Genomic DNA, 23,513 nt, shown 5'->3' on the forward strand with positions numbered 1-23,513 from the left:
TTTCAGAATCAGCCAAGAACTTTATGATTCCTTCAAAGCAGCATGGGGCTCATTTCCTTAGACTGTGGATCAGAAAGGATGCAGTACTCATCCATCCTCTTGCTCTTTCTGAACCAATGGTCATCAATCCTTGCTCAGGGACTTGAGGATGCTAGCTATATCTGCCCTAAACTCATGGGCTGAACTATCAGATAGTGGTCTCTGCAGTATACTGCTACTATATACTGCTACTGCCACAGATGCTTTCAAGCACCCCGGGCAACTGCCTTTACCGACAGAACGTTACTTACCCTGCCTGAGATAAACACTTCGTTCTCAGAGATCAAGAGACTGGGACAAGAACACAGACACCGCCGGGCAGTGGTGGCTCACGCCTTTAATCCCAGCACTTGGGAGGCAGAGGCAGGCGGATCTCTGTGAGTTCGAGACCAACCTGGTCTACAAGAGCTAGTTCCAGGACAGGCTCCAAAGCCACAGAGAAACCCTGTCTCGAAAAACCAAAAAAAAAAAAAAAAAAAAAAAAGAACACAGACACCATCTGGTGCACAGGGAGATTCTCTGACAGAGTATGCAATTATCAGCTCCTTTCTCCCCCGACAGGAGAAGTCCAATAAACCCACCTGGGAGTCTGTAGGACCTGATTGTTCCCCCAAGACTTTAAGGAGAGCGAATGCTCCTAAATAAAGCTGTTGCTTAGTCATACTGGTAATTGGAATGGTATAAAAGGCAACAGTTAAAATAGTCCTTTCCATTTATGTGTGTTTTTACTTTATTCGTCTAGTGTGTAATGTATGTGCATGCATGTGTGTTGGCAGTCTACCACGGCATGGCAGTGGAGGCTGGAGGGCCACTTTTAGGAACTAGTTCTTTCCTTGTACCACCTGCGTTAGTTATCATGTTCACTTCCAAGGGCCATCTCACTGCCCCAAACAGTCCTGTCGTAGGCACACTGTCCTCAGTGACAACTGCTGAAGAAGAGGACATAAAACCACGTCTCCTCTGAGAATGTTCCAGTTTGGAACTCCAAGCATCTCAGTGTGCGGGACTCCCCAGTGTCACCAGCAGGGACTGTGCCTTACTGTAGAGGAGACTTTTCTAACTCCATGCTGAGGCGAGTGCCAGGCTTGGCCAGGCTCCTTCTCTTATGGAAGCCAATGCTTTGGCAATTAACTCTGCCAATCACAGCTGGCAGCTGTTCAATCACACCACACATGCAGAGCTTCTCCTGCTGGCAACCCCAGGAACCAGATCTCACCCCCTCCCTCAAAGCAGCCTTGGCTGCGCTCCCGGTGCTGCTGCTCTACCAACTAACCGTGTGCAGTGCTGCAGACGGGCCACATAGGAGGCTATCAGCGCATGCTCATCGGCCAAGAGATTGGGCATGTCCTGGCTACACTGTAACCTGGGAATGGTGGAAGCAGAGACAGCAAGCATGGCAAGTACAGAGGGAGAAATGAACATGGATTAACACCAGTAAACTTAAACGTAGAAGAAACAAACAAATCACGATAAGGAAAACAATAAAACCACAATGCATAATGGAATATGGTGTTAGGTCACGGAGATCTGCCTCACAACTACACAGCAGTCTTTTCTGTTTCTGACTTGGCTGACCGAAACATGTCCTGAAGGGAGAACCCTGCTCCCCGGTTCTGCCCAGTTACCTTTCTCCTTAGTTACCTTTCCTTTGTACTAAGGTGACTAAGCACCTAGATTTAATCATAATTAGATCTAAGGCAATCTTTTAACCAGGGAACCCCTGTCTATGTACCTGTGAGATAGTGAGATGTCTCAATGAATCTCAATGTTACTACACCTAATTTTTTAAAAAATACTTATTTATTTGTTATGTATACAATATTCTCTTTGTGTGTATGTCTGCAGGCCAGACCTCATTACAGATGGTTGTGAGCCACCACGTGGTTGCTGGGAATTGAACTCAGGACCTTTGGAAGAGCAGGCAATGCTCTTAACCACTGAGCCATCTCTCCAGCCCTACACCTAATAATTTTGACAGTGCCCTAATGTCTGAAGCCCACTTGAAAAATTTTCAGATCTTACAAAATGTCCTTTTCAGTTAAAAAACAAAAAAACAAAAAAGAACATCATTCAAAGTAGGTTTGCACTACATTTGGTTGATATGTCTCTTTCTTGTCTGTGTGTGATTGACATATATATGTTTTGAATCCAGAATAGTTTTCTCGTTCCCCTGCTTCTTTAGTATGTTTGTGAAGAAGTCAAGATACCTTGTGGAATATTCCACATACTTGGTTTCATTGGATGTTTTCTGTAGGGTTTGTTTTTCTACTCTCTGTAATTACACCTAGATGATTAAGCTTTTATTCTTGTTTGTTGTTCTTCAGCAACATTCAGGATGACCTCTATCACAGACTTATGGATGATATTATTGGCCATACTGCTCCGTTGTCACCTACCCCCTACATCCCTTACACATCCTTTCATTTTATTGTTTCTGTATGTGTGTATGTATATGCACGTGTGCGTGTGTGTATGTGTGTGTGTATCAAGGTCTGACTATGTAGCCCCGACTTTCCTAGAACTCAATACATAGACTAAATTGGCCTTGAACTCAGAGATCCACCTGCCTCTGCCTCCCAAGTGCTGGAATTACAAGTGTGAGCTACCAAACCTGAATGTTTCTAGCATTTAAAAAATATTTCTATTTTTAATTATGTGTAAGTGTATACTTGTGTAAGCATGAATTTGTGTGCATCAGTGTGTTGCCTTGGAGGCCGAAAGAGGGAAGGAATCTCCTAGAGCTGGAGTTACAGGCAATTGTTAGCTGACCAATGTGGGCTAGTTGGTCTATAAATCCCCAGGGGATTCTTCTGTCTTCTTCTGTCTCTGCCTCTGATCATGGAGTAGATGTGCTGGGATTACAAATATGCACCATTCTTTCTGGCTTCTTCATGGATCCCAGGGATGCTTGCACAGCAAGTACTTTTGCCTACTGAGCCATCTTTTTGGCCCTGAATTTCTTCTCTCTCTCTCTCTCTTTTTTAAAGCATGTGATGGACTCAATGAGAAAGTGTCCCGTCAACCCCCCCCCCCCCGGGCATGGTCTCAAGCATTTGAACACCACTTGGTCCCTGGTTGGTGGCGATGTTTGGTGAGGTTTAGGTGGTCAATTGAAGAAAGCATGTCACAGGGACAGACTTGACCATCAAAACCCTCTCACCACTTCAGGTTGCTCTCTCTGCTCCGTGCCTGCATCTGCAGATAGGAGCTCTCAGTTTTGTGTGCCTGCTGCCATGCCTGCTGCTGGCTGCTGTGCCTCCTGGCCATGGAGGATTCCTAACCCTCTGAAAAGATAAGCCCAAACCTCTTCCATGATCAATCACCTGGGCCACAGTGCTATCACGGCAACAGAAAAGTGGCTCATTCGATGTACGTGTACATGTGTTTGGGGGAGTGGGCACACATGCACCCTGGCATGTGTGTGCCATCAAAGGACAACCGTCATGACTTGGTTCTCTCTTTCCACCATGTGGTTTGGTGGCCTGAACCTTTATGTGTTGAGCCATCTAAATGGCTCCACGTCTTGAGAAGTGGTCTCATAGACCTCATTTTGTTCTCAAACTTGGTATGTGGCTGAAGCTGGTGTTGAACTCTTTTTTTTTTCCCCTGAGAGGGTTTATTTCTCTGTGTAACTGTGGCTGTCCTAGAACTCCCTATATAGACCAGGCTGGCCTTGAACTCAGAGATCAGCTTGTCTCTGCCTCCCAAGTGCTGGCATTAAAGGAGTGTGCTACCATGCTGGTGTTGAACTCACGAGCATTCTGCCTTCACGTCCCAAATGCTGGGATTACAAGCATGTGCCAAACACACTCAGGCAGGCATAATTACTTCTTCAGACTAATTAATCACTGACAGCAACTGGATCAGCTTCTGTTCTAGTGGAGGAGGTGGAGAGTAATCGTTTTTAAAGAATCACTCATTTTGTGCATGCACATACATGTGTAGGCAAGGGTGCCATGGCGAGTGTGGAGGTCACGGGTCAGCTTAGTGACATTGGTTCTCTCCTCTCACCATGTGGGTTCTGAGGATGGAACTCAAGTCCTCAGGCTTGGCTGCAAGCACCTTGACTCACTGAGCCATCTCAGCAGCCGTGAGTAATAATTTTGCAGTATAAGCAAATGGTAATGATAATGCCGTGCAGAAAGTGGATTGTGAATTGGAGGGAGAGTTTTAGATTTTTAGGTGAGATGGTGACATTATGGCAAACTTTAACACAATGAGGTCAGTCTTGCAACTCTTCGGCTTCTATTCAAAGTGCTAGACATTCGGGGGACTGACCTCCAAAGAAGGCTAAAAGCATCAAGTGACCTCTAATGCTCTGGTGGACCATTATTCTCTAATACTGTCTGCCTGAGTGGAAGCCGTCCTCCCAATTACTAAGGACCAGCTGCTCTGCTGAAAATGTCTATTGTACTCTCGGTTTGAAGGCGCTCAAACACTCAGCCATAACCCCTCTGTCCCATTACCAGGCCCATGGGCGTGCTGAAGAGAAGTAGTAAGAGTCATCTCCATATTTGAGATTCTAAATAATTTCACAGGGGTCAAATTTTGTACCTTTGATTTCCCCCCTTGCAGTAATCAGAAGATACTATTAACAACACAGATGTGAAGGCCTCCGAAACCTGCTGTAATTGGAGGTCATTATCTCCTGTGCTGAATTCAGTAATGAACTACGACAGACTGATTTCCAAAGAGCTGCTTCTGGTCTGTGATACTGCACAGTCTAATAAGAGAAGTCTGTCTTTGGAAATACACTTTGTCGCTTCAGCATCCTTGTTCCAAATTCATGAAGTTAAAGAGCCTGCTTGTCTCAAAAGGCCAGAGAGTGAGTATCTTAGGCTTTGGAGGCCACGGGATTTTTGCTAGAACTGTTTGGTTGCCGCCAAGGAGGAAAGCAGCCACAGACAACATGTAGTCAAACAGACACAGTTGTGTGGCAACAAAGGTTTACTTACAAAACCAGGCCGCTACCTGCAGGTTGCAGCTCGCAGTTTATTTGGCGGCTGAAGAGCAGTCTGAGGCCAGACACATCTCACTCATTATGCCAGCACCTCTGCAGGGCTCAGGAGTCTTTGTTTCAAATTTGGGTCAATATTAGCAACCAAAGAAGCCTAGAGCCACACCGACTGGCTTGACTAGTATGTTTAAACCTACTTTCACTCTGAATATGTTCCAGGGTCCCCAGTCCCTAGGACACTATGATGTGGGTGAGAGACTTAGGACAGCAGTCACACTCTTCCATGTTGACACAATCCAGGGAAGAGAAGCTTCGGGATGAGCATGCTCTATGTCCAGGGAATCCTCTCCAGCCATGGACCAACTGCAAGGGGCTCCAAACCTAACAGGGTCAGCCCAGGATACAACATACTGTCTGTATTGTTCCTGCCAGGCCTGTGGTTGTAAATATGGCCACACAGGTCTCAGGTGCTTTTCAATTTGGTCCAAGTTTGACAGGAACGTGGTAACACATACTAGACAACGCCCTACAAGATGAATAAAGGCCAGTGCGCAAGAAAAGGACAAAGAGGCACATGAACTAACTGGCCTTTGTGGTTGAACCAGAAGTCAAAATAACAGTAAGAGAGCCAATATTTTTAGGAAATACAGCAATAATAACAAGCTAAGTCAGAAGTCAAATGCAACCCAGTTAGATGGCTCAGCAGGTAAAGGCGCTTGCTACCAAGCCTGATACTAGAATTTGATCCCCAGGACCCACACGACAGTGGGAGAAAACCAACTCCCATGAGCTGTCCTTAGACCTGCAAATGCCTCTCTTTCCCCAGTACATAAACACATAATACAAGTTATTGTTTTAGGGGGTAGGGTTTGATACAAACTCTCTTTATATACTCTTGCCTGACGTGGAACACTACCTATAGATCAGGCTGGCCTCAAACTCATGGAGATCTATCTGCCTCTGCCCCCTGAATGCTGGGGTTAAAGGTGTGTGCCTCCACACCTGGCTAAAAACATAATACAGATTTTAAAAGTGCGTATCAAATAAAATTTTTGTTTGGTTCTTACTATGTAGCTTTCATTGTCCTGGAACTCACTCTGTAGATCAGGCTGGCCTCAAACTCACAGAGATCTGTCTGTTTCTGTCTCCTAAGTGCTGGAATGAAAGGCCTTTGCCACTATGCCCAGCTTTAAATAAACAAATAAATAAACGAGTGAAATGAAAAGCAAAGCAGCCATTGATATGTACACTTAATTGGTGAACTGAATTATATTTAAATTTTAACTCACTAAAGGTTAAAATAGTGATGTGGTCTCTTCCTCCCTTCCTGCCCCAGGCTCCAAGTCCCTGTGGTTCTCCTGTCCCTGGTGTTTTGGGGTTCTTCGGGTCTCTGCTTTCCACATCCTGCTGCTCCCGTTAGTGATTCTACATCTTAATTCCCAACCGCATCACTCTGATGGCTTGCTGGAGCAGAGCAGAAAATAGCTTAGTGGAGCTACTATTCATTGAGACTAGGTGCTCAGGAGGAACAGGTTTGAGAGGGAAGGTTAGCTCGGGTACACACGTAGGGAGTTGAGCAAAACAGAGACCCGAAGAACCCCAGAACACCAGGGACAGGAGAACCACAGGGACTTGGAGCCTGGGGCAGGAAGGGAGAAACAGACCAAACTCTAGTTATACTATATACTAGATATAGTTATATCTAGCATGTAAGAAAAAAAAAATGCAATGCCTCTGAAATCTTGTTGTTGTTTACAAGTCTAGGAAGGGAAAAGACCGTCTGGTCAGACAAACAAGGCACTGAAAAGGAGGCGCGCCATGCAGCTCTATTAGCAGTGCAACCTAACAAGCTCAGCCAGTGAAACCAGCTGATTCCAACAGCAAATCAGAAGACAATTCTCTGGCTCCTTCTTGCACTCAAATTCAGAGAAATGTTAGCATTTTGTTACAGCAGGAGAAACCTGGCCCCTGTCAAAGGGGCTGGAAGCCATCCAGGGAGAGTCTAATTAAAACACAAACACCCAGGGGCCGTGGGGTGGGGGTGGGGGATGACTCTGCAGTTAAGAACATCTGCTGCTTCTGCAGAGGACCCGCGTCCAGTTCCTCACACTCACATAGGGGCTTACAGCATTCCTGTAACCCCAGTTCCGGTATGCTTGACACCACCGTCTCCTCTGCAGGCGTTAGGCACATGTGTGGTTTACACACATGTCGGCAAAACACTCACACGCGCAAAATTAGAAGGAAAAAAAAAAGGAAACAGAAAAACCCATACCAAATATCCAGAATACCCAACGACTTCAACAGGAAAGCCCTCTGGAAATGGGGACAGGATAGGGACACACACTAAAAGCAGTAGTATAGAGTTCCGGTAGGAGGCGGTAGCTGTAGATCAACCCTGGACAAGGGACATCCCTCTGTGGCAAAATGTATAATGAGCACATTCATCAGCATGCAGCCAGCAGTCGTTTCCAGATGCTGGGACTCCGAGCTCTATAAGGCAAAAAATGTCCCTCTCGTCTATGACACTTTAGGTAGTCCAGTGGGCAAATCAAGCTTCTTTTTTTCCTGTCACTGCACTGGTGTGGGAGCTGATGTTATCTTTTCTCTTTCTTGCAGATTCATTTTTATTTTGTGCAGAGAGAGTGTATAAGGTACCTGTGCATGTGTGTGGATACACATACCAGTGGTACGTGTGTGTGTGTGCATGTGTGTGTGGGTGGGTACACACAGCTGCGGTGCGTGTGTGCATGTGTGTGTGAGTGGGTACACAGCTGCGGTGCGTGTGTGCATGTGCGTGTGAGTGGGTACACATAGCTGCGGTGCGTGTGTGCATGTGCGTGTGTGTGGGTACACACAGCTGCGGTGCGTGTGTGCATGTGCGTGTGGGTGGGTACACATAGCTGCGGTGTGTGTGTGCATGTGTGTGTGGGTGGGTACACACAGCTGCGGTGCGTGTGTGCATGTGTGTGTGAGTGGGTACACAGCTGCGGTGCGTGTGTGCATGTGCGTGTGAGTGGGTACACATAGCTGCGGTGCGTGTGTGCATGTGCGTGTGTGTGGGTACACACAGCTGCGGTGCGTGTGTGCATGTGCGTGTGGGTGGGTACACATAGCTGCGGTGTGTGTGTGCATGTGTGTGTGGGTGGGTACACACAGCTGCGGTGCGTGTGTGCATGTGCGTGTGAGTGGGTACACAGCTGTGGTGTGTGTGTGCATGTGTGTGTGTGTGGGTACACATAGCTGCGGTGTGTGCGTGCATGTGCGTGTGGGTGGGTACACATAGCTGCGGTGCGTGTGTGCACGTGTGTGTGGGTGGGCACACATACTTGCGCTGTGCGTGCGTGCATGTGGAGGCTGCGGGAAGCTGTCTGGTGTCTTGCCCTACTAGTCTCTATTTTCTGCCTTATTCCTTTGAGACAGTCTCCTACTGAAAGCTGGTAACCCAATTGATCCTCCTGTATTCACCCCAGTCACCAACAACACTGGAGTTACACACAGCCACACTTGGATTTTTAACGTGGCTGCTAGGATTCTAACTTAGGTCCTCATGCTGTACAGCAAGGAATGCTACACACCAAGCCATCTCCCCAACCTTGATCTCTTCTTAAAGGACCAAATGTGTAGAAAGGCGAAAGGAATTAGAGAAAGATATCTTGATTCACTGCCTCTGGGTCCTTAGCAATACAAGCTAAAGAGGAAAAATGATGCTGTCCAATAAGAACCCGCGGAGAAAGACATGGACCAGATGACCTGTCAGGTCCTCTGTAAATCGTCTGCACCAGCTAGGTGACAGAGGATGACTTCTCAGAGTCCTGTTGACACCACTCACTGTCACTGATGGAACGGTGAGGTGCTGTTATCTCAGAGAGCCTCACACTGACTTCACCTCACACTGACCACAACAGAAACAGCTGTAAATGAAGATCACAACAAAAGAAAAAGCAAAAACATATCTACTTTCTTTTCCACATGAATCAACCATAAGCAGGTTTTTACCCACTAATTAATTAAAATGAAATTAAAGTCATCTCCTATGTCATATTAGCCGTATTTTAAGTTCTTAATAGCCATATGTGACTAGTGGCTGCTATACAGTTAGCATGAAGGATGGGAGTATGGCTAGCATGGGGATGGTATTATAATAAACTGGAGAAAACTTGTTTTTTTTACAATGGTAACACCATCAGACTCAAGTTTCAAAATAAAAAATCCCTCTGATTGCAAAGAAATGACTAAGTTAAGGCCGAGGTGGGGAAACAAGTCCCATGAAAAGATAAATGGGGCCACGGCCCTGACTCACTCTGAATAAGCTTCACTACTAATAGAGCTAAAGCAAGCTGGGATGTTTTGATACTTTGCTATTGAAAATAATCCTAATACTCAATAGGCAGAAGCAGGTGGATCTCCCTGAGTTCGAAGTCAGCCTGGTCTACAAAGCAAGTTCCAGGACAGCTAGGGCTACACAGAGAAACCCTATCTCAGAAACTGCCCCCTCCCTGCCAAAAAAGAAAATGCTAACACATCTCTGGGTAAGCATTGCAAGCCTGAGTTGGGGGGGAGGGCTCGGAGAGGGGCTCAGCACTGCTAAAAGGATCCTCCTTTGGTATGCAAAGCCGAAGAATAGCACAGACGCCTGCCCAAGAGCAGCAACCCCCGAGGCTGCTCCTTAGGAAGAGACAAGGAAAAAGTGAGCACAAAGCCTACAGGGCATATAAAACTGTGTAAAATGTGTGTGTGTGTGTGTGTGTGTGTGTGTGTGGCGGGGAGCGGGGACTGGGTATGTAGTCAGTTTGTAGAGCACTCATGTAATATCTAGGAAGCCCTGGCTGTCTTTATACCCTAGCCCCCCATAAACTGGGCATGAAGATGCATAACTGTATTCTCAGTGCTTGGGTGGGGGAAGCAGGAGTTCAATATCATTCCCAGATGTGTAGTTTGAGGCCAGCTTGGGCCACATGAGATTATCTCAAAAAAATGAAACCAACCAATGAACGAAAAAGAAATCACAGTGGGGAGGGGAGGGAGGGAGCGATCACATGTATATTAGAGAAAGGCAGAGACAGAGTGTCGGGGCAGGAAGAAAACTGTGTGTGTAGCTTCTACAGGTCTTTGCTACCTCTAAGCATCTGCGTGTCCTTTGCTGGTAGGTGGGAGAATTAGGCATTAAAAACACAGGAGCTCTAACTCAACAGAAACTCACTGGCCTCTTGCCCAAGTTCCCCTGCTGTGTTTGACCACAGTTACCTTAATGAAAGCCAGGAAGGAACCCAGAACGCTATCTTTCCTCTTCCTTGGCCGCCCAATACACAAAATCTCCAGAGCCCATCATCCACACCCTCCCTTTTGGTTTGAATTTAACAATGAGCAGTATCCCACCCCAGTTCCTTTCCCACTGTGCTGCCATGACCTGTTCAGATGTGATGTTACCCTCAGTCCAACAAGAGGAGGAAAGGACCTGCTACTACGTTTTCAATGCTATGTTTGCAACTGTCTGCCAGGAAACACCAAAGTTTTCTGTTTGTACCAGTCTGAGTTAGAATTGGTAAAAAGTCCACCTTAAATCTTAAATGGAAATGGAATCTAATCCCAACCCAGAAGAGGCTGAAAACTGGCAGACGGCCCAGGCCCAGGACGGCTTTGGGTGCCTGCCAACACTGAGGGCCCTGCCGTTTCTTCCGATAATGTGTTAATTTTTAATTACTATGCTTTTCCATCTTTCAAAAGAAGACTGGAGAAAAAAAACATAATTCCTGTGTTGACTTGGAGGGCTTCTCATGAAGAACACAACCAGCCAGTTGTTTCCTGAACTCATCACCAGTTTTTGCTTTTTAATCAGACTCTATTTCCTCTTTTTACAGATAGGAAGCCACTCCGTGGGCCGAGGTCACATGTGTGGCTACCTTCTCGGTTAGCCAGTCTCATTTTGCCTCCGTTCTCAGTTTCTCCCGCATCTCTGTTGTTCTCCATCAAAAACGCCAGCAGACTGCGGTTTTCACTGTTCTGCTGGACTCTGTGGATGACTCAGTCAGCTCTCCCCAATCAGAGAGCCATCTTGGCGCACCCACAGTGCAGCCCCCTTTAAACTTTCCACAGTCTGGAAAAGATCTCACACTGTGGTGCTTTCTGGTATTGAAAAACTTTTCTCTCCTGTAAAGTATATGCCGAAGTAAGAAAGGTCTAAGTGATACCTTGCCCTCACCCAGGATTCCTAGCAAATGGTAGATGCACTGACATTCTTCAAGAATCTCCCTATTGCCCCAGACTGGAGGTCAAACCCAGGGCCCCATACAGGCTGGCTACCACTGAGCTGCACCTCTGGTCCTGTTCTCATTGTCTCTAGTCTGCTAGTTCAAAATCACTCATTCATTTATTTGCTTGGCTTCTTCTAAAATCTGATTGCTATTGCTTCTTCTTATAGCTTTCTTCTCTTTGAAGTTCTGATCTGTTTTGAGACAGGGACTCTCTAATGTATAGCTCTGGCTGGCCTGGAATTCTCTAGGAAGAGATCTGCCTGCCTCTACCTTGCAAGCACTAGGGTGGAAGACTTGCTTCACCATATCTGGCTCTGTAGTATTTGGTGGTGTTTCAGAAAGAACTTGGCTTAATATACCACGTTATCTGTCAGCTTCTGTTTCTAATATGCAGCCATCATATTTGCAGATCTTTGGTTTTTGTTGTTGTTGTTTTATTTTGTTTGAAACTGGCCTTGAACTTCCAGTCCTCCTGCCTTTGCCTCTTGAGTGCGAGGACAACGGGCATGTGTAGGAGGAGGGCCTGGACATGTAGAAGCACGCTCAGTCTATATGCAGACCTTAATCTCCGTGCGAGTATTTAACTGCATCATTTAGGGAAAAAGGAGTGCACTCTTTGGTACACGGCTCAAAGGATTGAAAAGTAACAAAAGACACTAAGACCTGATGTGGACCAATGGCTTCAGCCTGGATTTCCTCAACCTGGCACTTTCCACAGGAGGCAGAAAGGGCCCAGGAAAGAAAGGCGTGATAGCATCTATGGTCGCACAGAGAGCTGCCATATGGAAGGAAGATCCTGGGAGCAGAAGCATGTCTGAGAAGGTGTGTGTGGGCGTGCGCAATGTGTTCACATATGAACATAGCTATGTGCTAGGTAGCAACCTTCATTGTTTCCTGTCCCAGGACCTTGTCCTTCCTTGACAACATGGTCTTATTATTGAGAGAGGGAGAAATTCTCCTGTGCATGTTTTGATGATGCACGGCCTATCACACATGTCCAGGGCAGGCAGTAACACCATCTAGGCCTCAGGGATCCCTTTTGGACTTTTAAATCACAGGGTAGAAAAGCATAGTCCCTGGAGGGCCCTGGCTGTCGTGTGCACTGGAACTCCCAACAATATTGGGAGTATCTGTTCCAATGGGGATATGTATGTCTATCTGCTAACAATAGGAAAGTGTTGGCAGCCTATGAGAGAAGGAGGTAAATAATAGGTAGTGCCCTCTGCCAGTGATCAATGTGCAGAGCAGCCCTCCCTCTCTACCTGTGCCCGTGCTTTGTGGGTCTGTAACTAGTAAAGTTAGGTTTGAATGCCTGAGATTTGCTCAGTGTTGTGGTGTAATGCTTGTATTCCTAGCAACTGGGAGGCAGAGACAGATGTTCAGGTGTGAGACTAACCTAGGTACAGTGTGAGACCTGTTTCAAAAACAAAACAAAACAAAAAACAATAAACAATAAGACCCTGAAAATATAAGAACTATAATAAATATAAAAACTGTAACTCATACATTAACCAACCACATGTACAAAACAAAGTTTCATATTGGCAGTTTTTGTTACTGTATAGTTAAATGAAATTTCCACAGAACTGTAAACAGAGAAACATTCACAAATAACTAATGCTGAAACTTTAAAAGACATTTGAAATAAAATACCAATTTTGTTTTCCATATCTATCTGGGTATCAGGGCAAGAGCTGTACAAAGCTCAATCTGCATTCTGAGCCTTGAAGAAAAGGAAGGCTGGGGCACAAAAGGGAGGAGAGTAGACAATGAAGGGGAGATCAAACTTGTTCTTTTTTTAAGTTTTCAAAGTCTTTCAAACTGTTTTAAAATGTGTCATTCTAATGAATACAAAGAAAATAAATCAAAAGAAACTATTTAGTTGAAGACAAAAAGATAAAATTTCTTTTTAGCTATAGAAATACCCATAGAGTTATTTTTTTTTTTAGTTTATTTATTGTGTGCCTGTGTGCATGTAAGTATACATGTGTCTTGTGTGTATATAAGGGCAAGTGTGGCTGGGTGGAGGTGGTTGTGCACGCCTTTAATCGCAGCACTTGGGAGGAAGAGGCAAGTGGACGTCTGTGAGCTCAAGGCCAGCCTGGTCTACTGAGCAGTTCCAGGAGAGTCAGGGCCACTCAGAGGAACCCTGTGTCAAAAAAACAAACAAATAAAAAGAGCAAGTGTGTGTGCGCGTGTTGGCTTGAGCACAGGCTGGGAGACTGCACCAGGAGTTCTCCTCCATCTCTCCCCTTAACCTGGAGCTTGGGTTTCTGAGCTAGGCTAGAAGACAGCAAGCTCCAGCGAGCCTTCTGTCTCCACCCCTCAATGTCCAATCACAGGTGTGCACAGTCCACCTGATCTGTGCTGAGATCCAAGCTCTAGTCCTCAGGATTTCGCAATAAGCATGCTTAACCACTAAGCCATCTCTTCAGCTCCCTGATTTGAGGATATTACAAAGAGCAAACACTTTGAGTAGAAACTTGCAGGAATAAAATTTGAGCCCCTCACAAGACAGCCAACATTTTTTTTTCCATTTAGAAAGTCATCTGTATCTTTTATTTTTGGCTAATATAGCATTATTTTTGACAACCCTAGCCAAAACCATTCACATATGAATGTCTAACTAGAAAAGGCAGAAGATGAAGCTACAGCTCTGTTGGAAAGAGTGCCTGCCAGGATGTTTGAGGCCCTGGTTTTGGTCTCCAGGACCACACAACAGATGTGGAAGTGCAAGCACTCAAAAGGTAGATCAAGGCCAGCCTAGAATACATGAAACTTTATTTCAAAAAAGTAAATTGATTAAAGAAACCAAATTGCTTAAAATGTTCTATTTTTTAAATATTTATTTATTTATTTACTTACTTTCATGTACAAGTGCTCTGTCTGCACTACAGAAAAGGGGATCAGATCTCATTATAGATGTCTGTAAACCACCATGTAGTTTTTGGGAATTGAACTCAGGACCTCTGTAAAAGCAGTCACTGCTCTTAACCGCTGAGCCTTCTCTCCAGCCCCAATGATTTCCTATTTAATTTATTTTTATTTGCAGTACACATTACTTGCCTGATCTGGTCTGATCTTTGTGCTGAGTTTCACAAGAAAACTGCTCATCTCTGGAGAGCTACACCCTCCTTCTGGGAATCCCTGCCCTGGTTGCACCAGACTCCATGTTGGGGAAGACATGCTGGGGTTCTTGGCTTTCACAGATTAGAAACACAGGACTGACTACACCACTCCAGAGCAGGAACAAAAAGAGCTGAGTCTTGAGGAAGTGAAATGCTATCTGCCGTTTAGACTCCCTGGTTACCGGAGACACAAAATGTCCCGTGTATGAACTACTGTTATCCAGGGGACATCTCACCATGTTCTGTGGACATATATAAAATCCCCCAGGATCCTAATGGTACAATGTCAGGGTAGGGCATCTTGTGCCCAAGTGGCTTCTCTTGCGCTGTGCTTCTCCAAGCTGCACAGCCCGCTGGTTGCCATGGATACACTGTGATATCTGCTCTAGGACTAATTTCACACAGACCAAGGTGCCAGCTGAAATGCTGACTTTTTATGTCTTAATCTGGAATATATTCTCCTGCCTGAACCAGCTCTAATAAAATGGAAGACATAATTTTAGGACTGATACTGATAACCGGGACTTGGGGGTAATATAGCAAGCCTAAGCCTGTTTGTGACAGTGGCCATGGTTAATGTGGGTCCACAGTCCCTCCTGTCAATCTTCCCGAAGACCGGAAACCTGTCAGAAAGACACTCTCTTTCTGATGACCTCTTGCAGCCGCACTCAGCCTGGGTCACCGCACTTCTTGCATTTATCCTGGCACTCCCTAACACTTGGAGCTCTCATGTACCATGATGACGGCGGGGAACAAAACCAGTAAACTAGGAGGAGAATTCAGATGAAGCAAACCCTTGATTAACAGGCGATGCTACTAAAGTTAACCTAAATTTCCAAGCTGAATTCTTCCACCAACCTGCCCTGTCTTCTAATTTTAAAGTGAGAACATCCTCAATGCAGAGGGCAGGGTTTAAATGTGATGGACATATATAAGTTGAGGACAGGCAACTCTTGGTCCTTGGTCCAGCTGCTCTTGGTCCTTACAAATGAGGCCATCATTTGTAACCTATTCTCTGTCTTTTTCACTGGGCCTCTTACCCCAATTACCTCTAAAATAATAAAAGTAGTTTATTAAATCCTCACATAAACCCCCACAAGGCAAATGTCGTCACTGACCCCACAGATTAAAGAATTGAAACATGTCAGGCGACAGCTGGATCCAAACGCAGGAAGATCGACTTAAAACAGCACCGCACACCACCTTCTACATGGCTCTGCTTACACCGCAAGGCTGTCTCCCGGAAGTGCTCTGAGGAGGCAGTGGGCAGTGCTCTTACCTGGTCCATCCAGGTCCTGAGTCTCCACATAGGCAGAGCTGTCTCACCAGGTCACTGATTTCCTCGCCTTTGAGTGCTGTTTCTAGGGTGGCCCTGCTGCTAGCTCCTCGGCTTCCTGCTAAGGCTACTCCCCAAATTGGTTTGATGACAAAAATCACCTGAAGAACTTGCTAAACAGAGAGCCTCTCCCGGTCCTATTCTCGGAGACTCTGATTCATCGAGTCTGACATGGCCCCAGAAATGTGTATTTTTAACAAGTGCCCCAGGGGATTCTTCTGCAGGTTTGAGAAACGCTGCTTTGGGAGTTTTAGCCAATAGGAATAACCACTACTGCCTTCGGGATTATGATTGAATCAAATTTTACCAGGAAGATCACATTTCTATAGCTGCATTAATCCAAAGTGCTTAACACATATGGCACAAAGTGGTTCTGGTTTTTTTCAGGGAGGATGGGATCTCATGCTGGGTGAATTGGGATGTCTGTGTGTTTTTTGTCTCCTTTTCAAGTGATGACTGTTGAAAGAATTCTTTAATGGCTGTGCCCGTGAGGGAGTTTCTGTATTTGCTCTGGTCATGGGACACCTTAAATCAAATAGAAAGTATGTCATCCAATACAGTTCTTTTAAGTCTGCCCATGAGAATTTTGAACAAGAGAAAATTAAATAAAAAGGAGAAAAGAGTTTATAGAGTTTTTTTCCTTGAAGGACCCTAAAGCAAATTCTTTATATAACTGAGACTGAAGGACTTAGGCTTTTCAACTTAAATGCTTATTAACCATAGACAGAATGATTTAGACTATTTTATAAGAGATTAATTTAATTTATAGACTATAATCAGATGCAGAAATAATCTTTGATATTTACAAAATCAAATATAAAATTGTTGAAACTCATGACCAGTAAATTGTGCTTAATGTTCGTAAAGACCTCAAACACGCCTAACGCACCAACACACTGCTTGCTGCTTATCACAGGGCATTTCCACGGTGCACCTGTCAGGGCTGAGTCAGAAAAGGAGGGGAGGATAAGAACAGAAAATGATATTAAGAGACTGACTGTAAGTGGGGTTAAGAGCGCCAGCCTTCCTGCCCAGTGGGACACTCTGCCCAAGCCTTGTTTCTGAGAGGGCAGTGGCATCAGGGACAGAAGTCTGTCTCCAGTTACAAGGTACAAGACATACCTACCTCTTGGTGGGAGTGGGCACTCCAGAGGACATGTGGCTAACCACGGTGTCGTTCATATTCGTCAGAGGACGAGGAGGACTGAAAGAAAAGATATTGACATTAGTAGTCACCAGGCCTGGAGGAAACACAAGAGGAATGCAGCAAAGGACTGACGGGCTACGGTCCTTAACACGCGCAGGGCGATGGCCGTGGGCTCAGACAGATTCTTAAGGCTTACATAAATCAGCAAGATGGGCTCCCACTCAAAGGCCAAGTTCCAGAGCCGTAGCAAACCAGGGAGGCAACAGATTAGGAAGACGTTACTTTGGAGAAGGGTGTATTGGCATATCCTGGGATTTCAGGCCAGCCTGGGCCAAAGTGAGCAGACTACCTCACCTCCCAACACGTTCAGGGATAAGGCCTATTCAAAGCGGAACTGCTTGCTCCAGCCTCACAGTTTTCATACAAGAGAATAACAATCCTTTCACTTGCTTATCAGCTCATTCTTTTGGCGGGGGTGGCACCCTGGGAATTGAATCCCGTGCCTTGAATATCCTAGGCAAGTGCCCTATCAGCTGTCATCCCATTCTGACTTGGTTTTAGTTTTTTTGTTTGTTTTTATGAGATAGAGTCTCATCATGGAGCTCAGGCTGGCCTCAAAATGGAAATCCTTCTACCTTGGCAGTCTGAGTGGCTGGCATATGCCACCAAGTCAGTACATGCCACTTATTCTTAATTAATTTTAATCTGTTTTTTTCTCTGTCTTTAAAAAAATTACCTGTGTGTGTCTATGTGTGTAGTATGGGTGTGGGCATAGGGTCTTTACCCATTGAGCCACCCTTCTAGTATTCATGTCTGGATTAAATACAGGTCACAGTGTCCACATGCTACTTTCTCTGAGATTCAGTAAGTTACAGCTCATTGTTCGGCTACATTCAATTCACAAGAGTGTTATCAAAATATTTATTTATTTTTTTTATTTTTCCTGAGACAGGATGTCATGTAGCCCAGGCTGGCATCAAACTTGCTAGACTGCCTAGGGTGACTCTGAACTTGTCCTGATCACCTGCCCCTACCTCCCAACTGGTGGGGTGAGAGATGTGTGCCACCACATCAGACTCCAAAGTGTCTGATTCTTAAATACTAAATAAAAAGTAATATTCTGCTCATGTCCTGGTGAAGAGCCCATGGCTAGGGAGATCATGGGTCATGTGGAGCACCTATTACTGTTGCTTTGTTAAATGGACATACTGTGAGCTGCCTTCTAAATACACCTATACCTAAAGAGCAACACATTCCTCAGCTTTGTCAGAGAAGCTTCTTTTGGCAATGGCCAGCAATTAATGGAAAAACTCCCACCTCAAAGTACTGAGAGTGGGTAACAGCTGAGAGCTGGCTCCTGAACTGGCATCTGTATCACTCCACCCAAGGCTCCAGGAACATTGCAAAAGAGAGAGCAGATGAATCTGCGAGCCAGTGGACGGGGAAGAGTGCTGTGGACCTGTCCTTTGGGTATGAAATGGCTGGTTCGCTCACAAGCTCATTGCAGCTGCGGTCTCCTGAACAAGACCTGCACAGAAGTAGACCTGTCAGCATTTTCTCGTGCATGGGAGAGGGGCTCAGGTTCATGAGGTTCCATTCCTTTTTGAGATACCACTGTGGCAGTTAGTGGCTGTTGGGAAGAAGGGTGTCACTGTCTTCAGTGCTATAGCCACTGATAAATTTATTCAAGCTCCAGGAAGAAATATTCATTTAGTTGCTGGGTCCTCCTTGTCTCTGAGAGAGTAGCTTGCACATAATGGTTTGAAGAAGCTACATTAACACAGCCCTGGTGACTGTGACAGCGTTGCTACTTTACTGAATTGCAGGCTGCACACAGTACATTCATGCAAAGTTTCTGGGGAGTTAGCTCAGGGAGAGCCAGAGGGCTCAGAGGAAAAGGGAGATTTCTCTCTCCACCTACCCATGCACCTCCACACCTTCCTTAAACTAATTCCATTTCTGAGTAAGGAACCTTTAAAAAATAATTTCCCATTTAATGGGGGAAATTCAAAATGGAAAAGTGGATGCAAGTAGTAGATCTGGGGCAGAGTCAGGCCTCTGCATTTTTTGTTTGTTTGTTTGTTTGTGTAGGCAGGATCTCAGGAGATAGTCCAGGTTAGCCTCCGGCTTCACCCTACCAAGTGCTGTGATAAAAGGCCCGAGTCACAGTGCTTGGCTTGGACTTGGCCTGATAACGTGCCTTCCCAGGCTAGACTTCAATTCTAAGCTATTCGTCTGCCTTCCTGTCTCCAGACGAACTTCTAAACCTTCAAGCCTGTTAATGCTAATGGCTGCACTGAGTTATAATCAATTAATCAATTGCTTTAGGCTGACTAATGATGGGAGAGAATGGATAGATTAGCTTACTTTTAGTTCTAAATTTATACTTTGGCCTCTGGGTCCTTTAAATCAATTGTCCTCTGTGAAACAAGGAGCTAATTCCTATGGAGCAACCAAGTCAGAGGAGCAGCTGTTCACACTCTAGGGGCACCAGACACGTGCCGGTCAGGGACAGAGCAGGCTTGGCTTCTCGGTGGATTATTACTAGTGACCCACTTCCAAAATGATGACATTTCATGTTGCTTTCAGAACCAATGTAGTTACCTGCTTTACTTCAATATTAAAGACACCACTGTATCCATTTTCCTGTTGACATTCTCAGAGGAAATAAATATAGTAGAAAAAAATTAATTTCTCGAACGTGAGTACATGTGATAAAATGTCATGTCTTGTTTGGTCTGATGCCAGAAAAGTCTTCATATCTCTTGGCAGCCAACTACTTATTAACTTTTCATACACAAAGAAACCTCTTCTCTAATGTGCAAAGCCAGAGACTCACGATTACATCACATTCTAGAAATTCTCATACCCTGCCCGCAAGACCACATCCTTTCTAGACATCTACCATGTACTGAAGAGACCACATGCTTTACCAACCAATGAAATCGGCACTTTCAAGGCTCTGAATGGTCCTTAGAATGGGGTCACTGTCAGAGCTGCAGGCCATTGAAGAAGCCAAAAGTACCAACGAATTCTTAGAAAATACCTATTGGGGGGCTGGAGAAATGACTCAGTGGTTCAGAGCCCTGGCTGCTCTTCCAGAGGACCTGGGATCAATCCCAGCACCCACCAGGTGGGTCACAACTGTCTGTAACTCCAGTTCGAGGATCTGACCTCCTCTTCTGGCCTCTGCAGGCACCAGGCATGCATGTGGTGTACAGACATACACACAGACAAAACAGCACACCATAAAAAATAAGAGTTTCCCGTTTGCCAATAAGATACCTCCCCCCACCCCCCCCAATGAACAGACAGAAGCGGATCAATGACATAGGTAGAAGATGAAGATAATTTGCTAGTATTAAAGAAGTTTTAAAAATGTTTGGAGTCTCTCCCTCTTTCTCTCTCTGTGGGGGAGGGGAAGGAAGAACACAGAGGTAGATGTATATACAAGTGTACAAGTGTGCACACATGTCCTGCTCTACCATGCTGTCCTTATTCCCTTGAGACAGGGTCCCTTACTGGACTTAGAGTTAGGCTGACAGACAGGAGCCCCAGAGGTGGATCCTCCTGCTCGCACCCTATAGTACTGCGGTTACAGGAGCATGTGTCCTCACCAGCACAGCTTTTTATGTAGGTTCTGAGAGTTCAAACTCAGGTCTCAGATTTGCGCAGCAAGCATTCTTACTCACTGTCATTTCCCAGCCCGAGTCTTTTCGACTTTTGTTTGTTTGGCGACAGTCTTGCTATGAAGCACGGGCCTTGCAATCATCCTGACCCAGGCTCCTTTTTGCTAGGAATTTGGGTGGAACCCAGGGCCCTGGGTATAATAGGCGAGTGCTCTATCACCGAACTACATCTATTACAGTTGTGGGTCACAGTGCCCAGTGCTTATCTATTTCTCTTTCTTTCCTTTTTCTTTTTTTGGTTTTTCGAGGCAGGGTTTGGAGAACCCTGGCTATTCTGGAACTCACCTTGTAGACCAGGCTGGCCTTGAACTCATAGATCCACCTGTCTCTGCCTCCCGAGAGAGCTGGGATTAAAGGCGTGCGCCACCACCATCCCACTATTTGTTTTATTGTCTTTTTAATGTGAATAATTGTCTGTGCACCACCAATGGACCTGGCACCTGAGGAGGTCAGAAGAGGGTGTTGGATCCTTTTAAACTGGAGTTATGGATGGTTGTGAGGCATCATGTGGGTGCTTGGCACCAAACCCAGGTCCCCTACAAGAGGAACTGGTGCTCTTAATCACTGCACTGAGCACCTCTCCAGCTCCTTGCTGTCATTTGCTTGTTTGCTTTGAGACAGGATCTCACCATGTAGCAGGTTGTCCTAGAACTTGCTCTGTAGATCAGGCTAGCCTTAACTCACGGAGACTCAGAGACCTGCTGCCTCTGCCCTAGTGTTGGGGCTGCCCTTTTATTTCTTCTTCTTCTTCTTTTAAGATGTATTTATTTATTATGTATATAATATTCTGTCTGTGTGTATGCCTACAGGCCAGAAGAGGGCACCAGACCTCATTACAGATGGTTGTGAGCCACCACGTGGTTGCTGGGAATTGAACTCAGGACCTCCAGAAGGTCAGTCAGTAATCTCCAGCCTCCGCCTTTTTATTTATTTATTTTTTAAGATTTATTTATTTATACAGTATCCTGCCTGTAGGCCAGAAGAGGGCACCAGATCTCATTATAGGTGGTTGTGAGCCACCATGTGGTTGCTGGGAATTGAACTCAGGACCTCTGGAAGAGCAGTCAGTGCTCTTAACCGCTGAACCATCTCTCTAGCCCCCCCGCCTTTTTATTTCTTAATTAAAGGATAAGAGGCACATTTCCTGAGTACATATTCATAAAAAATAAGATTCTTTATCGGAACAGTTAACTAGACATTTATGGTGACAGACGTGCAATGGCCATGCCAAGAAGAGCAGACACAGACACTGGGGAGTGGCAGAGGAAGATGGCAGCGTGCTCCTGCCTGAAGCATCAAGGTGAAATGATAGCACAAAGAACCCCCCAGGAGCAGGAAAATCAGTAAGGCACCCTAGGCAGGAAAGGTCACATGGCACATTGGGTTCAATATATTTGATTAGATTCAAAAGCACTTAAAAGGGGGTAACATAAAAGGTAGGTGAGGGCCAGGGCATGAAGGGTCTCTCACTACATCAGAAATTCTAAGTTCATATAATAAGCCCCGAATGGTTTATTTCTGTTTGAGACAGTCTTCTATGTCACCCAGGTTGACTTCAAACTCATGAGTCTCTCTTCTGGGGCTCCTGAGGCTGGGACTTTAGGTGTGTAGCACTACGCCCAGCCTGTATTAAATATTTTCAAGCCAAAAAATGATGTGATCACAGTGTTTTAATTTACTGGGTCTTTTTTATTTTTTAAGATAGGCTCTCATGTAGCCCAGGTTAGCCTTAAATTCAGAGTAACCAGGGGCTGGAGAGATGGCTCGATGGGTAAGAGCACTTGTTCCTGCAGAGGACTATAGTCAGAGACTGCTTGTTTGTTTCCAAACCACCCACACCCAAAATAATCACACAGAAACTATATTAGTTGCAACACTGTTTGGCCAATTAGCTCAGGCTTCTTATTAACTAACTCTTACATCTTAATTTTTTTTTTTTTGGTTTTTCGAGACAGGGTTTCTCTGTAGCTTTGGTGCCTGTCCCAGAACTAGCTCTTATAGACCAGGCTGGCCTTGAACTCCCAGAGATCTGCCTGCCTCTGCCTCCCGAGTGCTGGGATTAAAGGCGTGCACCACCATCGCCCGGCCTCTTACATCTTAAATTAACCCATTTCTATTATTTTGTATTTTACCACAAGGCTTGTGGAATAAGGTTCCCAGACGTCTGTTTCCTCCGGCAGCTACATGGCATTTCTCTTACTCCACCTTCTTTTCTCCTCTATCTCTGCTTGGAATTCCCGCCTTGCCCTATTCTGTGCTGCCATAGGCCCAAAGCAGATTCTTTATTAACCAATGGTAATAAAACATATTCACAGCACACGCAGGGGAATCCCACATCGGAGTACCTGAGTTCAATTCTCAGCACCCACGTGGCAGCTCACAACCATCCATAACTCCAGTTTTAGGGATTCTCAGCACCCGCTCACAACCATCCATAACTCCAGTTTTAGGGAATCTGACTGGCACAGCTATGCACACGGTGTATACACATACATGCAGTTTACAATTATGGCTATGTTGCCCAAATATAGCTGTCATTTTAAAAAATAAGTGAAAACTGGATGTGGTGGTTCATGCCACTCGCGAGGCTGAGGCAGAATAACCTCAAGTTGGAGGCTAGCAGGCACTCCATTAGGTTTAAGGCTAGCCTGGGCTACAGAGTAAAATCCTATCTCAAAAAATAAAAACAAAACAAAGACTCAAACAGGGCTGTAAGAGCAGCTTTGCTGACAGAATTGCTTACCCAGGATACATAGAGCCCCGGGTTTGATCTCCAGCAATGGACTGAAACATGTGAACAAACACCAAACAAGAATGGGTATGGAAGTGAAAACTTATACAACCAACACTCAGAAGGTACCCTTGGCTACAGAACCAGTTTGGGTCAGACTCAGCCTGGAATACAGGGGATCCTGTCTTAAAAGGACAATAACACCTGCTGACTATCTCCCCCCCTCTTTTTG

General features: G+C 45.4%; 1 protein-coding gene across 7 annotated transcripts in view; it reads right to left on the bottom strand.

Annotated features, from left to right (window-relative positions):
• Dtnb (dystrobrevin beta) overlaps positions 1-23,513 on the bottom strand; it is a 209,024-nt gene that overhangs the window by 49,930 nt on the left and 135,581 nt on the right. For 5 of the 7 annotated variants that reach the window (XM_075955707.1, XM_075955705.1, XM_075955702.1 and 2 more), the window contains exons 10-11: positions 16,841-16,918; positions 1,313-1,402 (exon numbers count right to left, since the gene is read on the bottom strand). In XM_075955707.1, coding sequence (XP_075811822.1) covers positions 1,313-1,402; positions 16,841-16,918 — 168 coding nt within the window. The remainder of the gene's footprint in view (positions 1-1,312; positions 1,403-16,840; positions 16,919-23,513) is intronic. The other 2 variants (XM_075955708.1, XM_075955706.1) reach the window with 1 other exon arrangement.

The sequence above is a fragment of the Microtus pennsylvanicus genome, chromosome 21, assembly GCF_037038515.1.
Source record: "Microtus pennsylvanicus isolate mMicPen1 chromosome 21, mMicPen1.hap1, whole genome shotgun sequence".
NCBI classification, from domain to species: Eukaryota; Metazoa; Chordata; class Mammalia; order Rodentia; family Cricetidae; genus Microtus; species Microtus pennsylvanicus.